General features: G+C 43.5%; 1 protein-coding gene across 5 annotated transcripts in view; it reads right to left on the bottom strand.

The window, feature by feature from the left end:
• Positions 1–1,192: 1,192 nt before the first annotated feature.
• NMNAT1 (nicotinamide nucleotide adenylyltransferase 1) overlaps positions 1,193–23,594 on the bottom strand; it is a 54,829-nt gene continuing 32,427 nt past the window's right edge. For 3 of the 5 annotated variants that reach the window (XM_053577281.1, XM_053577280.1, XM_053577282.1), the window contains exons 3-6: positions 10,788–10,958; positions 7,542–7,725; positions 4,528–4,670; positions 1,193–4,199 (exon numbers count right to left, since the gene is read on the bottom strand). In XM_053577281.1, the coding sequence (XP_053433256.1) occupies positions 3,799–4,199; positions 4,528–4,670; positions 7,542–7,725; positions 10,788–10,902 (843 nt within the window). In that variant the 5' untranslated portion in view covers positions 10,903–10,958 and the 3' untranslated portion in view covers positions 1,193–3,798. Of the gene's footprint in view, positions 4,200–4,527; positions 4,671–7,541; positions 7,726–10,787; positions 10,959–16,624; positions 16,874–20,644; positions 20,735–23,594 lie in introns of those variants that run through there. The other 2 variants (XM_053577283.1, XM_053577279.1) reach the window with 2 other exon arrangements.

Here is a 23,594-nt window from a genome sequence, read left to right as displayed (position 1 = left end):
CTGTTCTATAAAAAGTTATTTCTGGTCTTTTAGTTTTACCAATTGGCAAAACCTCCTTAAAATTTTAATCAGTAGCAAATCATATAACAAGCTTGTGTTTTTAACATGAAGTCAAGACTAATTATTTTTATTATTATTATTTTTTTTTTTGGTAGAGACAGAGTCTCACTTTATGGCCCTCTGTAGAGTGCCGTGGCATCACACAGCTCACAGCAACCTCCAACTGCTGGGCTTAAGCGATTCTCTGGCCTTAGCCTCCCAAGTAGCTGGGACTACAGAAGACTAATTATTATTTGAGAGTTTTCATACAAAAAGACAAGAAAAGGCAGCGCCTATGGCTCAAAGGAGTAGGGCGCTGGCCCCATATGCTCTGGCCCCATATGCTGGAGGTGGCGGATTCAAACCCAGCCCTGGGCAAAAACTGCAAAAAGACAAGAAAAAGAGTAAGAGGGCGGCGCCTGTGGCTCAGCGGGTAGGGCGCCGGCCCCACATGCCGAGGGTGGTGGGTTCAAACCCGGCCCTGGCCAAACTGCAACAAAAAAATAGCCGGGCGTTGTGGCGGGCGCCTGTAATCCCAGCTACTTGGGAGGCTGAGGCAAGAGAATCGCCTAAGCCTAGGAGTTGGAGGTTGCTGTGAGCTGTGTGACGCCACGGCACTCTACCAAGGGTGATAAAGTGAGACTCTGTCTCTACAAAAAAAAAAAAAAAAGAAAAAGAGTAAGAAAACAGACCCTTTTTCTGCTTAAATTCATGAATGGCAGATTGACAGTGGCTTAGAATAGAAATAACAGGGCTCTTCAGAAACTTGAGGGTTTTAGATTGAGGTTATGAGATTTCTTCCCTTGGTGCCCAAAATTCTGGGCTGGAATTGCTGCTGGGAGGCATTCCTCATGTTCTTAGAGTCTCCTTCCATCTTCTGATTATCAAGCTACCGACAAAGGCTAAGAGCATTCATACCTATAAAACGCTTGAATGAGACCCCTGATTTTCTGTGGTTCCCCCATTTCAAGGTCGCATGATGTCATCTCTGAAGTTGTTCCTGAAGATAAAGAGATGACAGAAGGCCAGAGCTGGAACATGATCCATAACAAGGCTGTGTTAAAAGAATGTGTATAGGGCAGCGCCTGTGGCTCAAGGAGTAGGGCGCTGGTCCCATATGCTGGAGGTGGTGGGTTCAAACCCAGCCCCAGCCAAAAAAAAAAAAAAAAAAAAAAAGAATGTGTATAATGTGTAAGGCAGCAGCTCTTGACCTCTGACAGGCATCAGAAATACCTGTGCACATTTCTGAACATGGGAGGGCTTGGCCCCAACTCCCTACTGCAAAACGTCAAGCTCCAGGTAGGTATCTCTTGCCAAAGCTTTATCAGCCATTCTAATATGTGCCACAGAAAACTAAATATTGGTGGAACATTTCTGCTGGGCGTATTCATGACCTTTTTTTTTTTGAGTAGATGGAGATGACTGATCGATGGTGCAATTTACAAGATTGGCATTTTATATAGAATGGAAAACATAAAAATATGATAATGAATGAAGCTTGTCTATCAGTTATCTCTTGTGGCTTAAAACAAGTACCAGTTTATTTTTTCTCTTTAGAGCAAGGCAGTTCTTCCGCTGGTGTTGCCTGGCCTGAGGTCACTAATGTGGCTGCTGCGGTGATCTGAAAGCTTGAGTTGGAGCTAGTTGAGCGAACCGTGACATCCCTCAGAGTTCCACATGATCTTTTCCTGCAGCGGCTAGACCAAATTTTTTCACATGGTGGCACCTTGTTCCAAGAAGGTGAGAGCTATAAGGCTTCTTGACATTTAGGCTTCAGAGACACAGTGTCACTCTGCCACATTCTATTGGTCAAAGCAAGTCACAGGTCAGCTAGATTTGAAGGATCTGACACAGATACCTCTGTGGATGGAAAATACTGCAAAGTAATACTGCATAGGACTGTCTTTTAGGGATGGTGGGGATTATTGCAGCTATTTAGTTTTATTAACCAAACTCTATTTGCTGGGACTAATAAAATTGTGTGAAGAACAGTGAAAATAAAAAAAAAAAACAAGATTGGCATTTTAAGAATTCCTTCCTTTGTTTACCCTCTCAGGGCAGATTACCCAGCAATAAGCGTGAAATGTAATGCCAGTTCCATTCATAAATAAAGTTAGGATTTTTTTTTTTTTGAGACATGGTCTCACTTTGTTGCCCAGGCTAAATCGTAGTTTTGTCATCATAGCTTACTGCAATCTCCAACTCCAGATGAGTTTGGGCTCAAGGGATTCTCCTGCCCCAGCTTCCCAAGTATCTAGGACTACAGGCACAGGCCACCGTGCCCAGCTAATTTATTTATTTATTGGATAGAGACTCACTACATTGCTAAAGTTGGTCTGAAACTCCTGGGCTCAAGTGATCCTTCAGCCTCAGTTTCCTAAATTACTGGGAGTACAGATGTGAGTCACTGCACTGGCTAAAGTTAGAATTTTAAATGGACTTTTGCTTTTCACATTTTGCTTCTTTTATGTGTCAGAGTCAAGATTCATCTTTTTTTTTTTGCGAAGTTTTTTTTTGGGTCAATGACTTTCTTACTTATTGCTAGTTTCTTTTTTTTAAATTTCGGATTAATATGAGGGTACCAGCTCAGCGCCTGTGGCTCAAGCGGTTAAGGCGCCAGTCATATACACCTGAGCTGGTGGGTTCGAATCCAGCCCGGGCCTGCCAAACAATGATGGCTGCAACCAAAAAATAGCCAGGCATTGTGGCAGGTGCCTGTAGTCCCAGCTACTTGGGAGACAGAGGCAGGAGACTCGCTTGAGCCCAGGAGTTGGAGGTTGCTGTGAGCTGTGATGACACAGCACTCTACCTAGGGTGATAGTTTGAGGCTCTGTCTCAAATTAAAAAAAAAAAAAAAATCCTAGGGTACCTAGGATTAGGTTACATTGTTTGCTTTTGTAAGGTGAAGTCCAAGTTGCTGCAGCTAGTTTCATTGAAAATTCTTCTGCTTTTTTTGGGCGGTGCCTGTGACTCAGTGAGTAGGCTGCCAGCCCCATAAACCGAGGGTGGGGGGTTCGAACCCAGCTCCCGCCAAACTGCAACAAAAAATAGCTGGGTGTTGTGGCGGGTACCTGTAGTCCCAGCTACTCAGGAGGCTGAGGTAAGAGAATCACCTAAGCCCAAGAGCTAGAGGTTGCTGTGAGCTGTGACACCAAAGCACTCTACAGAGGGCGATAAAGTGAGACTCTGTCTCAAAAAAAAAAAGAAAATTCTTCTGGTTTTAGTGTATTGCCAATTTCTTCTTTTAAAGAGAAAGAGATCCGAACAATCTTTTTAAAAAAATAAATAACATATACTGAAAACATTCATCTTAGCAACTTCCAATAAAAAGAAAATAAAAAATACTCTGATTTGGCTCGGTGCCCGTAGCACAGTGGTTACAGTGCCAGCCACATACACTGAGGGTGGCGGGTTCGAACACGACCTGGGGCAGCTAAACAACTGCAACAGAAAAATAGCTGGGCATTGTGGTGGGTGCCTGTAGTTCCAGCTACTTGGGAGGCTAAGGCAAGAGAATCGCTTAAGCCCAAGAGTTGGAGGTTGCCGTGAGCTGTGACACCAAGAGGGCGACATAGGAAGACTCTGTCTCAAAAAAAAAAAGAAAAAAGAACCCCTGATTTAAATTTACTGCTGATTTTTACCAAACTTTTAAACTTTAGTTTATGAAACAGGATCACAGTCCTTTTCCCCAACAGCTAATACCAAGATTGTTTCAAATCCCCCAAAAAGGAGAAGTCCAAAATACCCACTGTAGAGCTTCTACACCTTGGCTTTTGCAGTATTTCTCTGCAGAGGAGCTAGGATGACCTCCACGTCCCTGTCGTCACTCTCAGAGCTATACAAATTATGCTTTTCAATGTATTCTTGGACAAGCTCTGGCACCAAGTAGCAGATGCTCTGGCCCCTCCTGAGGGCTCTCCGGATCTTCGTGGACGAGATGTCGTTCGTGATCCACTCGTTCACCAGGTGAATGTTGCTCCTGTGCTTCCACAGCACGTCAGATTCATAGATGAACTTCTGAGCGTCACTTCCAGCCCGAGTAATGCATATGAGTCCGTAGTCTGCAACGATTTGGGTGATATCCTCACTCTTCCACAAATTGGGAACACCAAAGGACTCCAGTAAATCTGCCCCGCACAGCAACTTGACCTTCGGCACATCTGGGAAGAGAAGAGAACAGAGCTTCAGGATCTGCTTTTGTAATAACCTCCTGCATCAAAATGAATGTGTGTGTGTTTTCTGGGAATGAGGGTTTACGGTTTTTATCAGATTCAGATTTCCAAAAGCGACCCAGGACACCTCCAAAGTTAAAAGACCACAAACAGGAGAAATAAATGAGGGAGGCTTTTACTCTCTTTTTCTTCACAAAACCAGGGGCATTTCCAGGCACCCTCATATATGGAATATGAAATAAAAATAAAAAGGGAGTTTGTCCAGCTCTAGAATCACTTCACTGCTAGTCTGTGAATCCTGGTAAAGCACACAAACCTTTTGGTTTTGGATCTAAGGATTTCTTTTGGCTAGAATCTTGTCTTGGTTCAGTCCACTTCCTCTTCCGTCCAGGCCTCTCTAGCACAGGTGAGTTCTGTGAGTGGTCACAGTTACTGGCCTCCAGTTTCTCTTGATGGTGTCTATAAAACGACAAAACAACAGAATACTTTCCTTTCTCACAATGCTCCTCGAAAATACTGTTCACAAGAGTTCAAATCATGCATCATGTACCACACGCTACGCTACACTAACCCTTCACGTGTGTTATGGGATTACATCTTCTCAATACGCTAGATCATAAATCCACAGTCCCACAGTCCCCGTGGATCCCTAGATCATGACCCACAGGAAGCATTCAATATCAATGTTATTATTATTTTTTTTTTTTTGTAGAGACAGAGTCTCACTTTATTGCCCTCGGTAGAGTGCTGCGGCATCACAGCTCACAGCAACCTCCAACTCCCGGGTCTAGGCAATTCTCTTGCCTCAGCCTCCCGAGTAGCTGGGCCTACAGGCGCCCGACACAACGCCCAGCTATCTTTTTGTTGCAGTTTGGCCGGGGCCGGATTTGAACCCGCCACCCTTGGTATATGGGGCCCGTGCCCTACCCACGGACCGACAGGCGCCGCCCTATCAATGTTATTTTTGAGACAAGGTCTTCCTCTGTTGCCCAGGCTAGAGTATAGTGGCATCATTACAGCTCACTGCAACTTCAAACTCCTGGGCTCAAGAGATCTTCCTGCCTCAGCTCTTGAGTAGCTGGGACCACAAGTGTATACCACCATGTTCAGCTAATTTTTCTATTTTTAGTAGAGATGGGATCTCACCATGTTTCTTAGGGTGGTCTTAACTCTTGGCCTCAAGTAATCCTCCTCCCTCAGCCTCCCAGAATGCTAGGATTATAGGCATGAGCCACTGCACCTGGCAGCACAAGTGATTCTCCTGCCTCAGTCTCCCAAAGTGCTACAATTATAGGCATGAGCCATAGCACCCCATTTGATAACATTTAACTGAGAGTGAGGCAGGTGCAGTGGCTCATACCTATAATCCTAGCACTCTAGGACGCCAAGGCAAGTGGATTGCTTGAGCTCAGGAGTTCGAAACCAGCCTGAGAAAGAGCGAGACCCTATTTCTACTAAAAATGAAAAACTGAGGCAAGAGGATCGCCTGAGCCCAAGAGTTTGAGGTTGCTCTGAGCTATGATGCCATGGCACTTTACCCAAGGTGACAAAGTGAAACTCGGTATTTAAAAAAATAAAAAAAAATTAATGGAGTGAATGTTTTGGTTATTACAAAGTAACTGTATTGTTTGCCACTTTTTTTTTTTTTTAGAGACAGGGTTTTACTTTGTCACCCTCGGTAGAGTGCCATGGCATCACAGCTCACAGCAATGTCCAGCTCTTGGGCTTAGGCGATTCTCCTGCCTCAGCCTCCCGAACAGCTGGGACTACAGGCGCCCGACACAACGCCCGGCTAGTTTTTTGTTGCAGTTTGGCTAGGGTTTGAACCCACCACCCTCGGTATATGGGGCTGGCACCCTACTCACTGACCTACAGGCGCCACCTCATTGAGAGGACATTAACTAATGTGCCCAGACAGCAGAGCCAGGACTCAAACCTCAGCACTACTTGAACACTGAAAAGTGTGGCCTGAACTAGTAATGAAGAACCACAACGGCAAGGGTAAGGTCCTGGAGGGACAAATGCTTGAAGCTAAAAGTGAGGGACCACAGGCAGGCAGAAGGTGCTGCTTTATTCTAGGCTGGCAGCAGGATGCCCACTGCTTTACAACTGTGCGATGCAACCCAATGACATAAGCCACACTTGTAGGATCCACTGGTGGGTCATTTGTGACCCTACATCCCTTTCTTTCTGAGTAACTGAGTTGACTTTGTAATGAACAATAGGTTACTATGGAGCCAAGAGGGTTGGGTAGGGCTGGAGCTCAGAAGCCTGGTCTCTGATGGGAGAATTTTTTGCCAAAGAATGAAGACTTTCCCTGTAAGCCTGAAAAGCAAGTCCTCTTGGTAAGTTCACTGTGCTAGACACTGTCTACTGGCTCATTACCCAATCTCACCCTAAACACACTCCCCAGACATCCTGGATGCAGGTTCTGGATGTGACTGAGATTCTGCTAATGAAATTCTCTCACAAGAGATTTGGAAGGCAGAGGCCATCTTTGTGGAGCCTGACGATTAATCTGTATGGTTTGAGTGTGGGGGCAGCCTCCATAGTCCACTATCCAGTCAAAACTCCAGGAGTCTGAGGCAGTTTAACAGCAGCGGAGGTGGCAGCAGAATCAGTTCGCTGAACTTCGGCTGCAGCTAAGGAGGGATGACCTTGAATCACACACCAGCTTCCACTACAGCTCTTTCACCACTTCTGCCTTATCCTACTCTGAACCACAAATGACACGGCCAGTAACCCGGAGGTCCAGAACTCTAAAAACAGAGATTAGACAGAAAGGCTTTTCAAAAAATCCCTTTATTTTACATTCAAGATAATATCAAGAAATAATTAGATGCTACTCTGGTTTCTGAATCCTTAATTGGAACTGTTTCAAAGTTACAAGCACAGAGATTTGTGCTCTTCCAAGGCTGTCAGGCCTGTCCGCGACCAAGCAGCACTTGATGCTTGTCCTCCTCAAATTACCTGCCTCTCTTTTATACCTAGAAGACTGAGGACAGTAACATCCTCTTCCAACTCTGCCTATCTCATTTGGGGCACAGTCAGGCCTCTTTTATTTTCTAAGAGATACTGCATGGCAGCAAGTGTGCAAACATCTCACAATGTAACGGAGACTCATGGCTGAGGAATACCCGCCTCTGCTGCTGTGCTCCGTACCCCTGTAATGACCCCCCACGGGAATGGCACGGCCTTATCCTTTCTAACCCCAGGAACAGTTTCACAAATCAGCATGTTCACAAGTGTGGGAGTATAGAAACATGGCAAAAACAAGAAAGCTCCCACCCACTTCCACAGAACTGACAACGCTGGTTTCACTGTAGATACCTTAGCACCTTAACAGTCTCTGTCCACTCCTTCTGAAGACTTTCCCAAGTATCAACTTCCAGCCACTTTGAATTCCTGGTGGCAAGTTCTGCCATGATAACTCGGTGATGAGCAGGGATGAGCTCTTTCTTATTATATGCATCACCAACAGGAGAAATTATGCCTTTGATCACTCTATATTTTCCTGGAAAAAGAGTTAGATTTGACACTAAATTTAATGTACAGGAAATACTATGATCAATATTGTTTTATAATCACAGATTCTTTTCTTTACAGAGGAATTTAGGTTTATCAATCAATTGATCTATTTGAAATTGTAGTAAAATGTATATGACATAGAACTTACCGTTTTAACCATTTAAGTGTACAGTTCTGTGATATTAATGCATGCACACTTTGTACAACCATCGCCACCATTCATCTCTAAACCGTCTCACCTTCCCCAACTGGAATTCTTTACCTACTAAACACTAACTCCCTACTCCCCTGCGCAGTGTACATTTGGATTGATACTGCCAAGTTGCTTTGTAAAAAGCCTTAATTAATTTGTATCACCCACCTAAGGTGTATGCAAGAGCCCATTTCTCTCCAACTTCTGATACTTAATATCACCAAGTTTTAAAAGTTTTGTCAATGTGATGGGCAAAATACGTATCATTTCTTACTTTATTATTTATTTATTTAGTTTTTGCAATTTTAGCCGGGGCTGGGTTTGAACCCACCACCTCCGGCACATGGGGCTGGTGCCCAACTCCTTTGAGCCACAAGTGCCGCCCTTTCTTACTTTATTTTTAAAATTTAAAAAATACTATTTATTTTTTTAAATAATGTAATATTTAAATGAATATTGCCCAGACTGGAATGCAGTAGTACTATCAGAGTTCACTGAAATCTCAAACTCCTGACCTCAAGCAATCCCAAAATGCTGGGATTATAGACATGAGCCACTGTGCCCAACCAGTATGTCATTTCTTATTTTAGTTCTCTAATTATTAGGATTATTAGTGAGTTTTTCTATCCATCCATCCATCTATCTACCTATCAGAATCTTATATGATCATTTGTGTAATAAAAAAATATATAAAAATATGTGCATCTAAACTCATATGCATCTAAATACAAAAAAACCTGGAAGGATATACTTTAAACTGTCAACAATATTTGCCTTCAGACAGAACGAGAGGTGAGCATTTTGTTTAATTAAAACAATTTTTTTTACTTTTAATTTTACTACAGCTGCTAGAAACTCTGAATATTTTTTTTTTTGTTGTTGCAGTTTGGCCGGGGCTGGGTTTGAACCCGCCACCCTCGGCATATGGGGCTGGCGCCCTACTCACTGAGCCACAGGCGCCGCCCGAAACTCTGAATATTTTATAGACTTTTAATTTTTTAATTTTTTTAGAGACAGGGTCTTGCTCTGTTGCTCAGGCTGCTATAATTATAGCTTACTGCAGCCTTGAACTTCTGAACTCAAGTGATCCTCCCACCTCAGCCTCTGGAGTAGCTAGGATGACAGGTACCTGCCACCATGCCCAGCTAATTTTTGGATATTATAGAGATGGGGGTTTCACTATGTTGCCCAGACTGGTCTGCAACTCCTGGCTTCAACTGATCTTCTTGCCTTGGCCTCCCAAAGTACTGGGATTATAGGCATAAGCCACTGCACCCAGCCCCCTATTTTGTATACATATTTACTCTTTTAAAACATCTTGGCTCAGCACCTGTGGCTCAAGAGGCTAGGGCGTCAGCACATACACCTGAGCTGGCGGGTTCAAATCCAGCCCTGGTCCGCCAAACAACAATGACGGCTGCAACCAAAAAATAGCTGGGCGTTGTGGCGGGCACCTGTGGTCCCAGCTACTTGGGAGGCTGAGGCAAGAGAATCGCTTTAGCCTAGGAGTTGGAGGTTGCTGTGAGCGGTGATGCCATAGCACTCTACCCAGGGCGACAGCTTGAGGCTCTGTCTCAAAAAAAAAAAAAAAAAATCTTTAGTTTTTTTCTTCATTTACAATGAAGATATACTTAATGGCCATAAAGTGTGGAAACAGGTGAATATACATGACAAATAGTTTATTGATACTGTGTTACAATATGTGTAAAATAATATTATGCATACTCTATGTCTATGCCCGGTTCTGGAGGTCTAACTTACGCTGAAGTAAGGGTTTTTACTTCCCGCCTTAAGTAATGGGAAACTCCTGAAATAGTTTAAGTAGGGGATGGCAGAATCAAATTTCTATTTTAGAAAAGCCATTCTGGAATAATGTGGCTGAAAATCCAGTGGAGAAAGGGGGAACAGACTGAAGTCAGGAAAATCAGTAGGACACTCTAAGCAGCAAATATTTACTTTGCTGACTTCCCTCTTCCTTTACAGAGTCACTGAGGAGGAGAAACTGCATTTATATATATACACAGATATATATGCTCTCAGTGGTTAGGGCACCGGACACATACACTGAGGCAGGTGGGTTTGAACCCAGCCTGGGCCTGATAAACAACAATGACAACTGCAATGACAACAACAACAAAAAAGCTGGGCATTGTGGTGAGCACCTGTAGTCCCAGCTACTTGGGAGGCTGAGGTAAGAGAATCACTTAAGCCTAAGAGTTAGAGGTTGCTGTGAGCTGTGATGCCAAGCACTCTACTGAGGCAACACAGTGAGACTCTGTCTCAAAACAAACAAACACTGTTGTATAAGTGAATCACCGTATGAAGTGGCATTATGTAAAAGCAATGTTTTCTTTTTCCTTTTTTTTTTTTGAGACAGAGTCTCACTATGTCACCCTTGGTAGAATGTCGTGGCGTCACAGCTCACAGTAACCTCAAACTCCTGGACTTAAGCGATCCTCTTGCCTCAGCCTCCCAAGTAGCTGGGACTACAGGTGCCCGCCACAATGCCTGGCTATTTTTGTTGTTGCAGTTTGTTATTGTGGTTTTTTAGCTGGCCCAGGCAGGGTTCAAATAGGCCAGTCTTGGTATGTGGCTAGAGCCCCATCCACTGAGCTACAGGCACCGCCCCAAATCAATGTTTTCTTATGAAACAAGAAAACTTGAATTTTAAAGTTTGGAAAATCATTATTGTCCCTTCTACTGGATTCTAGCTATACAAATCTGTACTTTTTATTCTATAAGCTATTAGTCAGATGTTCAATTCTTCCCTGGACAAAACGTACCATCTTCGTTGGCTAAGTTCCTATACAGAACGATCCTTACTGTTTTAAGTTGCGTTTGGCTACTGTTCCTACCTGTTCCATTCATGTAGTCCTTGGCCAGCTCAAACAACCTGAGGTGCATGTTGGTGATAGGATTAAAGGAACCACAAGCAAGGAGAACCACTTCTGTCTTCTCTGAATTCTCCATGGTAAGAATTTGAAGCTGTTGATCTAAATGGAAAACTGTGACACCTCCCTTGATGTCTACAAAGGAAAAAAAATAAGATCAGTTATAGATCTTTTGAGGTCCTTCCTTGCATGTTCTCATTCCAAACAAACAGACGGATAAAAATGTTTGGCTTCAATAATTATGCTAGGAACTGCAAAAGGGCTCCCTTTTTTCCACCGCTCCTTTCAGTGTGAATTTGCAGCTCCTACGTAAGGGGATGGAAACTACATATACCCTTCTTTACTGTCAGTTACTTGCTTTGGCCAAAAAAATGTGACAGAAGTGACAGTGTCAATTCTGAGTCTAGGCCCTAGACCAGTGATTTTATCTCTGCTTTTTTCAACTTTTTTTATCTCACAGCATACTTGAACCTATAATTAAATGTCCACGGCACATTTAAATTATGTTGATTAAAAAAAGAGTAAACATAAGAAAACACTGTGCTTTGAACTTTATTTATTTATTTATTTATTTTAGAGACAGAGTCTCACTTTGTCACCCTTGGTAGAGTGCCATGGCATCACAGCTCACAGCAACCTTTAGCTCTTGGGCTTAGCTGATTCTCTTGCCTCAGCCTCTGGAGTACCTGGGACTACAGGTGCCTGCCTCAATTCCTGGCTATGTTTTTTGTTGTTGTTGTTGCAGTTTGGCCGGGGCCAGGTTCTAACCTACCACCTTCAGTATATGGGGCCAGTGCCCTACTCATGGAACCACAGGCGCCGCCCTATTTTTTTTTTTTTTTTTTTGTAGAGACAGAGTCTCACTGTACCGCCCTCGGGTAGAGTGCCGTGGCATCACATGGCTCACAGCAACCTCTAACTCTCGGGCTTACGCGATTCTCTTGCCTCAGCCTCCCGAGCAGCTGGGACTACAGGCGCCCGCCACAACGCCCGGCTATTTTTTTGTTGCAGTTTGGCCGGGGCTGGGTTTGAACCCACCACCCTCGGCATATGGGGCCGGCGCCCTACTCACTGAGCCACAGGCGCCGCCCCCACTTTTTTTTTTTTGAGAAAGAGTTTCACTTTGTTACCCTCAGTAGAGTGCTATGGCATCACAGCTCACAGCAACCTCAACTTCTTGGGCTTAAGCGATTCTCTTGCGTCAGCCTCCCAAGTAGCTGGGACTACAAGCACTTGCCACAACACCCAGCTATTTTTTTGTTGTAGTTGTCACTGTTGTTTTAGCTGGCCCAGGCCAGATTCAAACCCACCAGCCTCAGTGTATGTGGCCGGTGCCCTACTCATTGAGCTACGGGTACTGCCTGTGCTTTGAATTTCTTTTGAAAATAATTTATGGGGCGGTGCCTGTGGCTCAGCGGGTAGGGCGCCGGTCCCATATGCCGGAGGTGGCGGGTTCAAACCCAGCCCCGGCCAAATTAAAAAAAAAAAAAAAAAAAGAAAATAATTTATGATATTTAAAACTTTTCATGGCACACCTAAGATCCTCTCACGCCACACCAGTGTGCCACAGCAAACCAGTTGAAAATCGCTGCTGAAGAAGCTTACTCTTCCTCTGTCTTTGGGCTGCAACTTTTGCCATGAGGCTAACTTGCTAGAGAAATGACGGAAAGTGCGGAAGAGAGCTGATGCTCCAGCAGGTGGACACCCCACCATTCCATATATGACTGCAGCCATCCAGACCAGCCAAACCACAGCTGACCTGCTCAGATGTACTTGTCTGTGAAGCCAACCAACCACGTCTGGCCGAGATCAGCAAACCAACAGGCAGTTCCTAGTCTCATGAGCAAAAATGAATGTCCACTGTTACATGCCACTCATGCCTCCTGTTTTGTGACTGCACTATTATGGCCACAGTTAACTGATACAATAACATTATTATCTACCAAATGGGGTTCAGTAACAACAGGTCCTTCAAACAGTATTTTTGCCTTTTAGCCAACATGATTATAATAACAGTAACAGTTTATAATGTACAAACCTCTTTTGGCTATCAATTATTCCATTTGATCCTTCCATAACCCTAATGAAGTAGTTCAAGACATCTGATTTTTAAATTTTATTAAAAATTTTTAGGCTGGGAGCAGTGGCTCATGCCTGTAATCCTAGCACTCTAGGAGGTCGAAGCAGGAGGATCACTTGAACTCAGGAGTTTGAGACCACCCTGAGCAAGCATGAGACCTTGTCTCTACAAAAAAATAGGAAAAAAAAATTAGCCAGGAATGTTGGTACACACCTGTAGTCCCAGGTACTCAGGAGACTAAGGCAGAAGGATCACTTAAACTCAGGAGTTACAGGCTTCCGTGAGCTACAATGATACCACTGCACTCTTCCAGGGTGACAGAGTGAGACTGTCTCAAACAAACAAACAAACAAACAAACAAAAAAAAACCTTACTGAACCAATTCACGTATGTAGGTTTAAAACCCTAGGGCAAAAAAAAAGCCCTTTAATAAAAACCAGTGGCCATCAACCATACCCCATTCACCATCCTCTCCATCTAGCTTCCTAAAGGCAACCACTTTTGACTTTTTCAGCTATCTGTTTATCTTTTATTATTATTATTATTATTATTGAAACAGAGTCTCACTTTGTCACCCTCGGTAGAATGTCATGGCATCATAGCTAACAGCAACCTCAAACTCTTGGGCTTAAGCGATTCTCTTCCCTCAGCCCCCCAAGTAGCTGGGACTACAGGCACCTGCCACAACGCCTGGCTATTTTTTGGTTGCAGTTGTCTTTGTTGTTTAGCAGGCCTGAGCCAGGTTCGAACCCACCAGCCTTGGTGCATGTGGCTGGCGCCATGGCCACTGTGCTATAGGTGCCAAGCCTCTTTGGTGGTTTTTTTTTGTGTGTGTGGCTTTTGTTTGTTTGGGGGACAGGGTCTCATTTTGTCTTCTAGCCTAGAGTGCACTGGCATGATCATAGCTCACTGTGACCTCAAACTCCTGGGCTCAATCGATCCTCCTGCCTCAGCCTCCTGAGTAGCTGGGCCCACAGGTGTGCATCACCATGCCTGGCTAATTCAGCATTCTATTTTTTGTAGAGATGAAATCTTGCTATGTTGCTCACGCTGGTTTCAAACTCCTGGCCTCAAGTGATCCTTCTGCCCCAGCCTTCCAGAGTGCTGGGATTACAGGTGTGAGCCACCACACCCAGCAACTTTGGTGTTACAGGGTGGTATAACCACAACATTATCACAGTGCTCTGGGCCCTACAGCGAAATCAGGGCACCTGCCATCCACTGAACACGCACTGGTGGAGGGACTGGGTTCAGTCGCTGCTCAGTGTCAGTCCCAGCTGCACCATCTCAGGTGTCCCCAGACAGAGTGAGACAAAAGAAGGGGCAGGTTGAGATCATGCGGTGTGGGTCCTCCAGGGAGCTGCTGTGGTCCTGGAGCAGAGTTCAGGGAAGGATGGAACAAAGAGCTTGAACTCTGTCCTTGGGGATGAGCTCAAGTTTCCAGGTGATCCCCAAGGGATGGAAGGGGCTGAGGCAAGCTGATCTCTCAGCATAAAGGAAGCTCTTTCTTCTCTGTCACATTTATAACCTGTCTCATATATCTAGTGGTTCCATTAATTCACTGTGAACACAACCAGCTTGAACTCGGACTGGACTCTACACCCTCAAAGTCTCAGAAGAGTTAAAGTTACGGTGATCTAGGATCTGTCCCTCTGCAGGGAGTGAGGGGGGAGCACAGCAGGTGATGAAGGGGTGTGGGGGTTTAGAAACTATCGGAACTGTCCTGGATCCTCCTTGCCTCCCTCTAGGTGCTCCGGAACCAATGTCACCATGATTCACTTCTGTTTGGCCCACAAAGCCTATCGCTTGCACTGCTGGCTGCCAAGAACCCACCGGCTCAGGCTGTAAGTGTCCCTCCCCAGCTGAGATAATAAGGAATTGGTTCGTTTCCTCCTGAGGTAGTTTTGAGGTTTCACCAAAATTTACTTTTAATTTTAACATCAATGATCTTTTAAAGTTTTAAAAACATTGAGGTATAAATATTAATGTAAACATTTTATAAACATTAAGCCAGTTTTTAGAACATTAACTTTTCAAAAAGAATAGCAATTTTGTTTGGCTTTGTCACACTTTAGGATGTTCAGTGCAGTTAAACCTGTGTTGGCTGACTGTTAAATAACGGGACTTTACCACTTCTCAGAATTTACACTGCTAAAAGGATGCTATTCCTTTCAAAATAGTAACTTTAAGTATGTAGCTATATTCTATTCCAAAAGTGCTGCCATTGCTTTAAGTACTCTTGGGGGAATGTTTTGAAATTGCATATTCTTTCGAGTATCTTCACTGGGAGAAATCTTTGTCTTTGGAGAGTTATGTGATTTCTACAAATGCCCTGAAGTCATTGGCTGACAAACCCAACTCATAAATAATCAAGGTGAATAATACAGTTTATAGGGAAGAAGACAGAGCTATTAGTTAATGAAGATTTTCTTATAGCCATAGAAACTATGTACATGTAATTTAATTTCAAAAATGTTTTAAGCAGTAACAGCAATCTTCATTTGGTTATGCAAGTTGTGGTAGGTAGGTTTGTCAGTTACACTCAGTGTGATTCTTCCTGCTGGAGACAGCTGGCAGAGCATGGGGGTGTGGTGACAGGCCTCAGATCCAGGTTCAATTCTAGGTGTTTGTTCTTGGACATGACACTTAAATTGAATCTCAAGCAGGGCATAGTAAGTAGCTTGTGCCTGTAATTCCAGCATTTGGGGAGGTCAAGACAAGAGGATCATTTTAAGACAGGCTTGTGCAACCTAGTGAGACCTTGTCTCTATGAAAAATTTAAAAATTAGCTGGGTGTGGTAGTGTACACCTGTAGTCCCAGCTGCTCAGGAGACTGGGCCAGGGGCATCGCTTGAGCCTAGGAGTTAGAGGTTACAGTAAGCTGTGGTCCTACCACTGGAATCAGTCTCAGCAACAAGGGTGAGACCCTGCCTGAAACAAAAAACAAAAATAAACAAAACCCAAGTCTCTGTTTCCTCATTTATAAAACAGGCAACCATAGTCCCTACCTCATAGGATTTTGTGCATATTAAATGAGGTAAAGCATGTAAGATTATTGATACATTTGTCTACCAACTACAAATATTAGCAACTTGGTGCCCCATGATCACATTAATGTACACAGCTATGATTTAATAAAAAATAAATAAATAAAAAAATAAAAAACCAAATATTAGCAACTCTTGTGGGTTGTTTTACAGCATTAATTTAAGTCATGGTAAAAAACCCAAAGTTTTCTTTTTTTTTTTTGCAATTTTTGGCAGGGGCTGGGCTTGAACCCGCCACCTCCAGCATACGGGGCTGGTGCCCTACTCCTTTGAGCCACAGGTGCCACCCCCAAAGAACCGAAGTTTTAAAAGATGGCCTAGAGATCAATATCAACAATGCCTCCTACACAGTCTGAGCTCAATAAGGGACAGCTGTTATTAATACTCTTACTGAAGCATTATTCGATATAATTTTGTTCTAATGGGATGGGCCTCAATTCATCTTTGCTATATTCAAAACTTTATCTCTGTAGTTAACGTAACATCATAAACTAGAACTGGAATTTGTTTTCTTGAAGCCATTTTGTCACAAAACGTAATGTAAACTGTAACTCGCTGTGCTCCTTACAGCCGGGTGACAGTGTTCTTGATTGGGACTACCGCTCTGCTTCTCCAGTTCTATGTTCTGCTGAGCTGAGCTCTTACCCCGGCAGCTCAGCATGTGTGTGTCTTACCTGCAGACATGGTTTGGGTGCTCCCTGTGATTCCTGCCACACGTTTAACTGCAGTCTGCCCCATTGTTTCTGCCTCTGTTTTGGATGGCAGTCACTCACTTTGCCTCTTTGAAAGATCAAAAATCTCAACACAGTGAGAATAGCTGGAATTAGGATAGATTGAGTTCAACTTTTAATCGACACTTACTTCTTCCAGCATAAGAAGACATTAAATGGGAGACAATGAGAACACCGAAGCCTCAATTAGGAATTCCCTAGAGACCAGTCCCAGCAGTCTAGCAGTAGCTAATATCTGCAGGGCTGAAGGCGACAAGGGCATGCTTGACCTGTCACTTGATATATCAGATTCTATGTTTTGGAAATTAGTCACAGCAGAAACAGTCAATAAATTTAATTTTACAAAATCTGAAAACTGTGAGTCCACTTAAGTGTTGGGGATGGACAAGAAGCTGCGACACGCACTGTGATTAGCTGAACTCAAATCCATCGGCTTCTAGTATGAGAGGTTTGTGTGTGGTCAGGCATATTTCCTTATTCTGGGTCAGAATTTCCGCAAAATATTTGTTCACCAAAGTATCAAATTAGAAAAATTATAAACACTATTTGTCCACCAATTATGAATATTAGTAACTTTTACTAGTACTTGTGGGCTGATTTATGGCATTAATTTGCAGCCTTGGTAAAGAAAATAAAGTTTTGGGGTAGCTCAAAGGAGTAGGGCGCCAGCCCCGTATGCTGGAGGTGGCAGGTTCAAACCCAGCCCTGGCCAAAAACTACAAAAAAACCAAGAAAATAAAGTTTTAAAGAGGAGTTAAGTTGCACAGAGCCAAGATGAACGAAGCACGAATGAGAATTTCAGGGTCAGTGCTGCATTTACACCAGGGATTTGTTGTAAGAAGTAACAAATTAATGCACCATCCAGTGTGTTGACTTTTAGGCCCAGATCTTCTCGATACTGCAGTCAACCTCTCCTGTACAACCTGGTCGGTAATATCATCTTTACTTTTTTCGCGATTGGTAAGTGTGCAGTCACCTGTCAAGCACTTATTAAATGTCTATAATTTGCCAGACACTGCCTGAACAAAAATGAGTAATACAGGGCTTTCTGCGCCTCAGAAACTCACAGACCAGACCAGCGGTTCTCAACCTGTGGGTTGTGACCCCTTTGTAACAATGAAAATACATCGTGGCATTAGGAAGGTTGAGAACCTCTGGACTAGACTAAGAAATAATGCACCTCCAAAATTCAGGTGAAGGGAATCTTTTTGTTTTTTTTGAGACAGAGTCTCACTATGTTACCCTTGGTAGAGTGCCGTGGCATCACAGCTTACAGCAACCTCAAACTCTTGGGCTTAAGCGATTCTCTTGCCTCAGCCTCCCAAGTAGCTGGGATTACAAGTGCCCACCACAACACCCAGCTATTTTTGGTTGCATTTGTCATTGTTGTTTAGCAGGTCTGGGCCGGGTTCGAACCTGCCACACCGGTGTATGTGGCTAGCACCCTACCCACTGAGCTATGGGTGCCGAGACAAGCAAAGGGAATCTTTAAAATGTTCCTCAGTGCCCGGCTTGGTGCCTCACGCCTGTAGTCCTAGCACTGTGGGAGGCCAAGGTGGGAGGATCGGTTGAACTCAGGAGTTTGAGACCAGCCTGAGCAAGACTCCCATCTCTAAAAATAGCCAGGGGCTGTGGTGGACACCTGTAGTCTCAGCTACTTGGGAGGCTGAAGCAAGAGAACCACCAAGGAGTGAGACTCTGTCCCAAAAAAAAAAACAAAAAGCAGCAACAAAAAAATTGTTCCTTAGTTGCACTACAATTTGAATATGAAAGCAAATTAAGTTAAATACAAATGCTTTGTGTTGTGGAATTCTTTACAATTATATTAAAGTATTAGATTCAGTTATTCATTCAATAAATAGCTACTGAGCAGGAGATGATACCAGGTAGAAAAATAAGAACAATGACAACTTGAAGTTAAAAAATAGGCCCAACTACAGTGGCTCACACCTATAATCCCAGCACTTTGGGAGGATCCCTGAGGCCAGGAGTTCAAGACCAGCTTAAGGAACATAAGAGGGACCCTGTTTCTATAAAAAAGTTTTTTTTTGTGGTAAGAGTCTTACTTTGTTGCCCTTGATAGAATGCTGTGGCATCATAGCTCACAGCAACCTCAAACTCTTGCAATCAAGAGATCCTTCTTGTCTTAGCATCAAGTAGCTAGGACTATAGGCGTCCACCACAACGCATGGCTAATTTTCCTATTTTTAGAAGAGACAAGGTCTCAGTCTTGCTCAGTCTGGTCTTGACTCCTGAGCTTAGGCTATCTGCCTGCCTCAACCTCTCAGAGGGCTAGGGTTACAGGTGTAAGCAACCATGACCAGCTTTTGAGCATTTCTTTTCACAGTAGGAAAGCAAGGAAAAAAATTTTTAGGTTTATATTCAAGAATATGTTTTTGAGACAATTAAACCTGTATATTGATGCTGTTCACCTGTCCTTTTAGGTTTTACTGTGCTGCTTATTCAGATAGAACCCGTCCCACAGGCACTAAAGGGAATGTTTTCTGCATTTGGTGTAGGATCCTTCAACAACGGAGTCTGCACTATGGTGTTAACAGTTTTGGGAACAGACTGTGTACGTTTTTAAATACTGAATTTCTGAAGACTTATCTTAATCTGAAAGCTTGGCTGTAAACAATATACTACTAGTCTTCAATATTTATTTTCTATTTACACTGAAATAGAGACATGTAGAGTCAGAATTCCTAAGCAGACACATGTCACAGTTAAAACATTTCACCAAGGCACATTTTTAAAATATGACAAGAGATTTTTCTTTTTGTGGGTGAATTCCACTTTACTAGAATTTTTAGAAGTAGTTAAGATATTAATCAACAGTGAAGCTGTTGGACTATTCTTGGCACAGCAAGCAGCAAGCCTTCTCTGTTTTAATTTTTTCTCACTCTGTTGTTCTGGGTGGAGTGCCATGGCATCATCAAAGCTCACAGCACCTCAAACTCTTGGGCTCAAGCGATCCTCTTGCCTCAGCCTCCTGAGTAGCAGGGACTACAGATGCCTGCACAGTACCCAGTTAGTTTTTCTATTATTATTATTATTTTTTTAAGAGACAGTCTCACTCCATTGTCTTCAATAGAGTGCCGTAGTGTCACAGCTCACAGCAACCTCCAACTCCTGGGCTTGGGCGATTCTCTTGCCTCAGCCTCCTGAGCAGCTGGGACTATAGGCGCCCACCACAATGCCTGGCCAAGGTTTTTCTATTTTTAGTAGAGATGGGATTTCACTCTTGCTCAGGCTGGTCTCAAACTCCTGAGCTCAAAGAATTACGGGCGCCAGCCACTGTGCTTGGCCAAGCCTTCTCTTTATTGCTGAATTGGCACTTTCTTTTAAATCCTTGGGGCAAAAATGTTCCAATGAATGATAGATAACGTATTCCTCACAGTGCCTTTTTCCTTTCACATATAGGAAAAAACTACCCCTGAACTTTACTACCTGTCTGTGCTGCTGTCGGTGAGCAGCTTGGTTTCTACAGGTAAGCAAACGGGGTTCCCAAGTGACCTGTTTTTGTCAGAGACTTACTGGTCCTGCAAGGAAAGTAACTGCTTGGTCAGAACTATTATATTGCAAGGGAATCCCTGGTTCCAATTAAAGCAAAGCAATGAAAAAGGGGGGTGGGCTGGCTCGGCACCCATAGCACAGTGGTTATAGTGCCAGCCACATACAGCAAGGCTGGCGAGTTCGAACCTGGCCTGGGCCCGCTAAACAACAATGACAACTGCAAAAAAAATAGCTGGGTCTTGAGGCCAGCGCCTGTAGTCCCAGTTACTTGGGAGGCTGAGGCAAGAGAATCGCTAAAGCCTGAGAGTTGGAGTTTGCTGTGAGCTGTAACACCACGGCACTCTACCAAGGGCAACATAATGAGACTCTGTCTCAAAAAAAAAAAAAAAAAGGAAGAAAAGAAAAAGGGATGGGATGGGATGGCATATGAAAAGCCACCTTTCTCACATTATTCGTCCTCTGTTTAATTACACCTCATTCTCCATCCTGTAGTGCTTTTCTCAGGCAGATGGTCAGATGCTGACTCAACAGTCTGAAGCTGGCTTTTGCGTCCTGCTGGTCTCCTGCCTCAGAAATGCCTCCTTGGCAGACTGAGTTTGTCCCAGCAGCACTGCCCCCTGTTTGCAATCACAGCATCTCCTCTCCTGCTGTTTCTAGATGAAGTGGTCAGCTGAACTTCAGAGCCAACAAAAGGAAACACATCAAGACCAGTTTTTTGGAAGAAAGTTGCTTTTAAGTTATAACAAGCACTGACAATGAATAAAAAGAAATAGTTCAACTGAAATCAGCATTGACATCACGACTAAATTTACCCCAAATAAAGATCTCCTATTAAATACTTGCTAAATCTCATTTTTTGTTCAATGAAGTTAGTAGCATCAGCTGGATAGATGCTGAAAAAGGAAAAGGAAAATATAAACCTTAGCCATGAATAAAAGTTTCATTTCAAAAGGACACAGTGATGCAGATTGTGTATTTGAATAAGGTCGATTTATTATTTCTTTAAAAAATGCAGTGGGAAATATTGGAATAAAAATAATTATAACCTTCTCCTTCTGCTTATGGATTGCAACAGTCTTCTACATCATGACAGCTAATTGTTTCCTATAGAAAATAGCCAAAATAACTCACATTGCCTTTGTCTTCTTTCTTCTGTGTATATTTAACAGTTCTGAAGTATTTAAGGTGGGAGCTAGTTACAGATGGTCTCAATGTATTTAAGAACGGGAGAGAACTCCATTTCTTGAGGAAATGAACAGTACTGGGAGGAGGAATGAATTCAGGATCAAGTCTCTGAAAACATCTGAGGGAGACACAGCATCTGACAAGTGGAGATGACTGTTCTTCACCTGCTTCTTTGCTCGGGTGGAATCTGCTGGAGGGGAAGTTATCCAACACATACACTCTATCCATCTACACACTTTCTGAACACCTTCCACATTTCAGACATAGCACTAAGTTAGGAATTGGAAATCTGAATAACTCATATATTAACGATGACATTTCTTTGAAATAATTCTATTATTGTGATTAACAGAAACTATTTTAAAACATGGCTTTTATGTTCTGTAGGCCTCGCAACTCATTAACCAAAATATTGCCACATGAGATAAATGTTAACTTATTTCAAGGTATGTTTCCACTGGAACTTTTCCCCCCTAAACTCTCCATCTTGCTTCCCTTGAACCTGATCTACTTGAAGATCTCAGCTGATGACAACTCCATTCCTCCAGTCACTGAGGACAAGTACCTCAAATCATCCTTCATTCCTTTCTACTCTTCTCCTACATCTCATTAGGAAGTTCTGTTAGTTCCAACTTCAAAATATATCCAGAATCCAACCAATTTTCCTTTGGAAATTATTCACTAATTGTTCATATTATGTGGAAGATAGAAGGAAGAGTGAGGCCGGGTATGGTGGCTCATGCCTATAATCCTAGCTCTCTGGGAGGCTGAGGTGGGAGGATCACTTGAGCTCAAGACCAGACTGAGCAAGACTTGAGACACCATCTCTACCAAAAGTAGAAAAAAATTAGCTGGGTGTGGTGGTGGGCACCTGTAGTCCCAACTACTTGAGAGGCTGAGGCAGGAGGATCAGCCTAGGAATTTGAGGTTGCACTGAACTAGGCTGACACCACAGCATTTTAACCTGGGCAACAGAGTGAGAGTGAGACTGTTTAAAAAAAAAAGTAAAGAAACATAACAAAGAATGTTCGAAATAAAGTACAGCGCAAAAGTCTTGAGGAAGACGTGTCTATCATGTTGCTGGAGTACAGACAGAAACCAGAATGACTGGAACAGAGTAACTGAGGGCTGAGGAGCAACAGACAGTCAGTGATGTAAGGGGAAGTCACTGCGGGGTTTTGAGCAGAGAAGTGACGTGATCCGACTGACTGAATGACTTATTTATTCAGACAGAGTCTTGCTCTGTTGCCCTGGCTGCAGTGCAATGGTATGAGCATAGCTCACTGCAGCCTTGAACTCTTGGGCTCAAGCGATACTGCGGTACTCCTGCCTCAGCCTCCTCACTCAGCAGCTGGGACTACAGGCACATGCTACCATGTCTGGCTAATTTCTCTTATCGTTTGTAGAGACAGGGACTCTCTAGGTCACCTAGGTTGGTTTCAAACTCCTGGCCTCAAGTAATGCTCCCACCTTGGCCTCCCAAAGTACTGGGATTACTGGTGTGAGCCAGCATGCCCAGCCCTGACTTATTTTTAAAGGATCTTTGGCTGTTGAAGTTAAGAACATAATAAAGGGCACAAGCAAGAAGGCCAGAGAGGTGGCTACTGCAATAATCAAGGTGAGAGCTGATGCTTGGACAAGGTGCAGGGTGCTGAGAAGTCATCAGATTTTGGATTTACAGCAGAACCTCTCTTAGGTGACCACCCAAGGGACTGTAATAAACTCAACATATAGAGGTGGTCAACATAAGGGACTAGGCCTACTGATATGTACATGTGGTACATGTCTGGTCTAGGAAAATTACACTTTGGTTTATCCAAGTACATTTTCCAGTATATTTGCCTTGTTATGACTTCCCTGGGTACAATTTATGTTAATTACATATTTGGATTTACTAGAGTATTTGAGGAGGGTGAAGGGTGGTGTGTACATCCTTTATGGCCTTGTTCAATTAAGCTCTCTTTTTCTTTTATATTTATTTATTTTTTTTGAGACAGACTCATCCTGGATAGAATGTAGAGGCAACCGGGCGGCACCTGTGGCTCAGTGAGTAGGGCGCTGGCCCCATATGCCAAGGGTGGCAGGTTCAAACCCAGCCCCGGCCAAACTGCAACCAAAAAATAGCCAGGCGTTGTGGCGGGCGCCTGTAGTCCTAGCTGCTGGGGAGGCTGAGGCAAGAGAATTGCGTAAGCCCAAGAGTTAGAGGTTGCTG

The sequence above is a fragment of the Nycticebus coucang genome, chromosome 22 (assembly GCF_027406575.1).
Source record: "Nycticebus coucang isolate mNycCou1 chromosome 22, mNycCou1.pri, whole genome shotgun sequence".
Lineage (NCBI taxonomy): Eukaryota > Metazoa > Chordata > Mammalia > Primates > Lorisidae > Nycticebus > Nycticebus coucang.
This window is presented reverse-complemented; position numbering and strand designations above follow the sequence as displayed.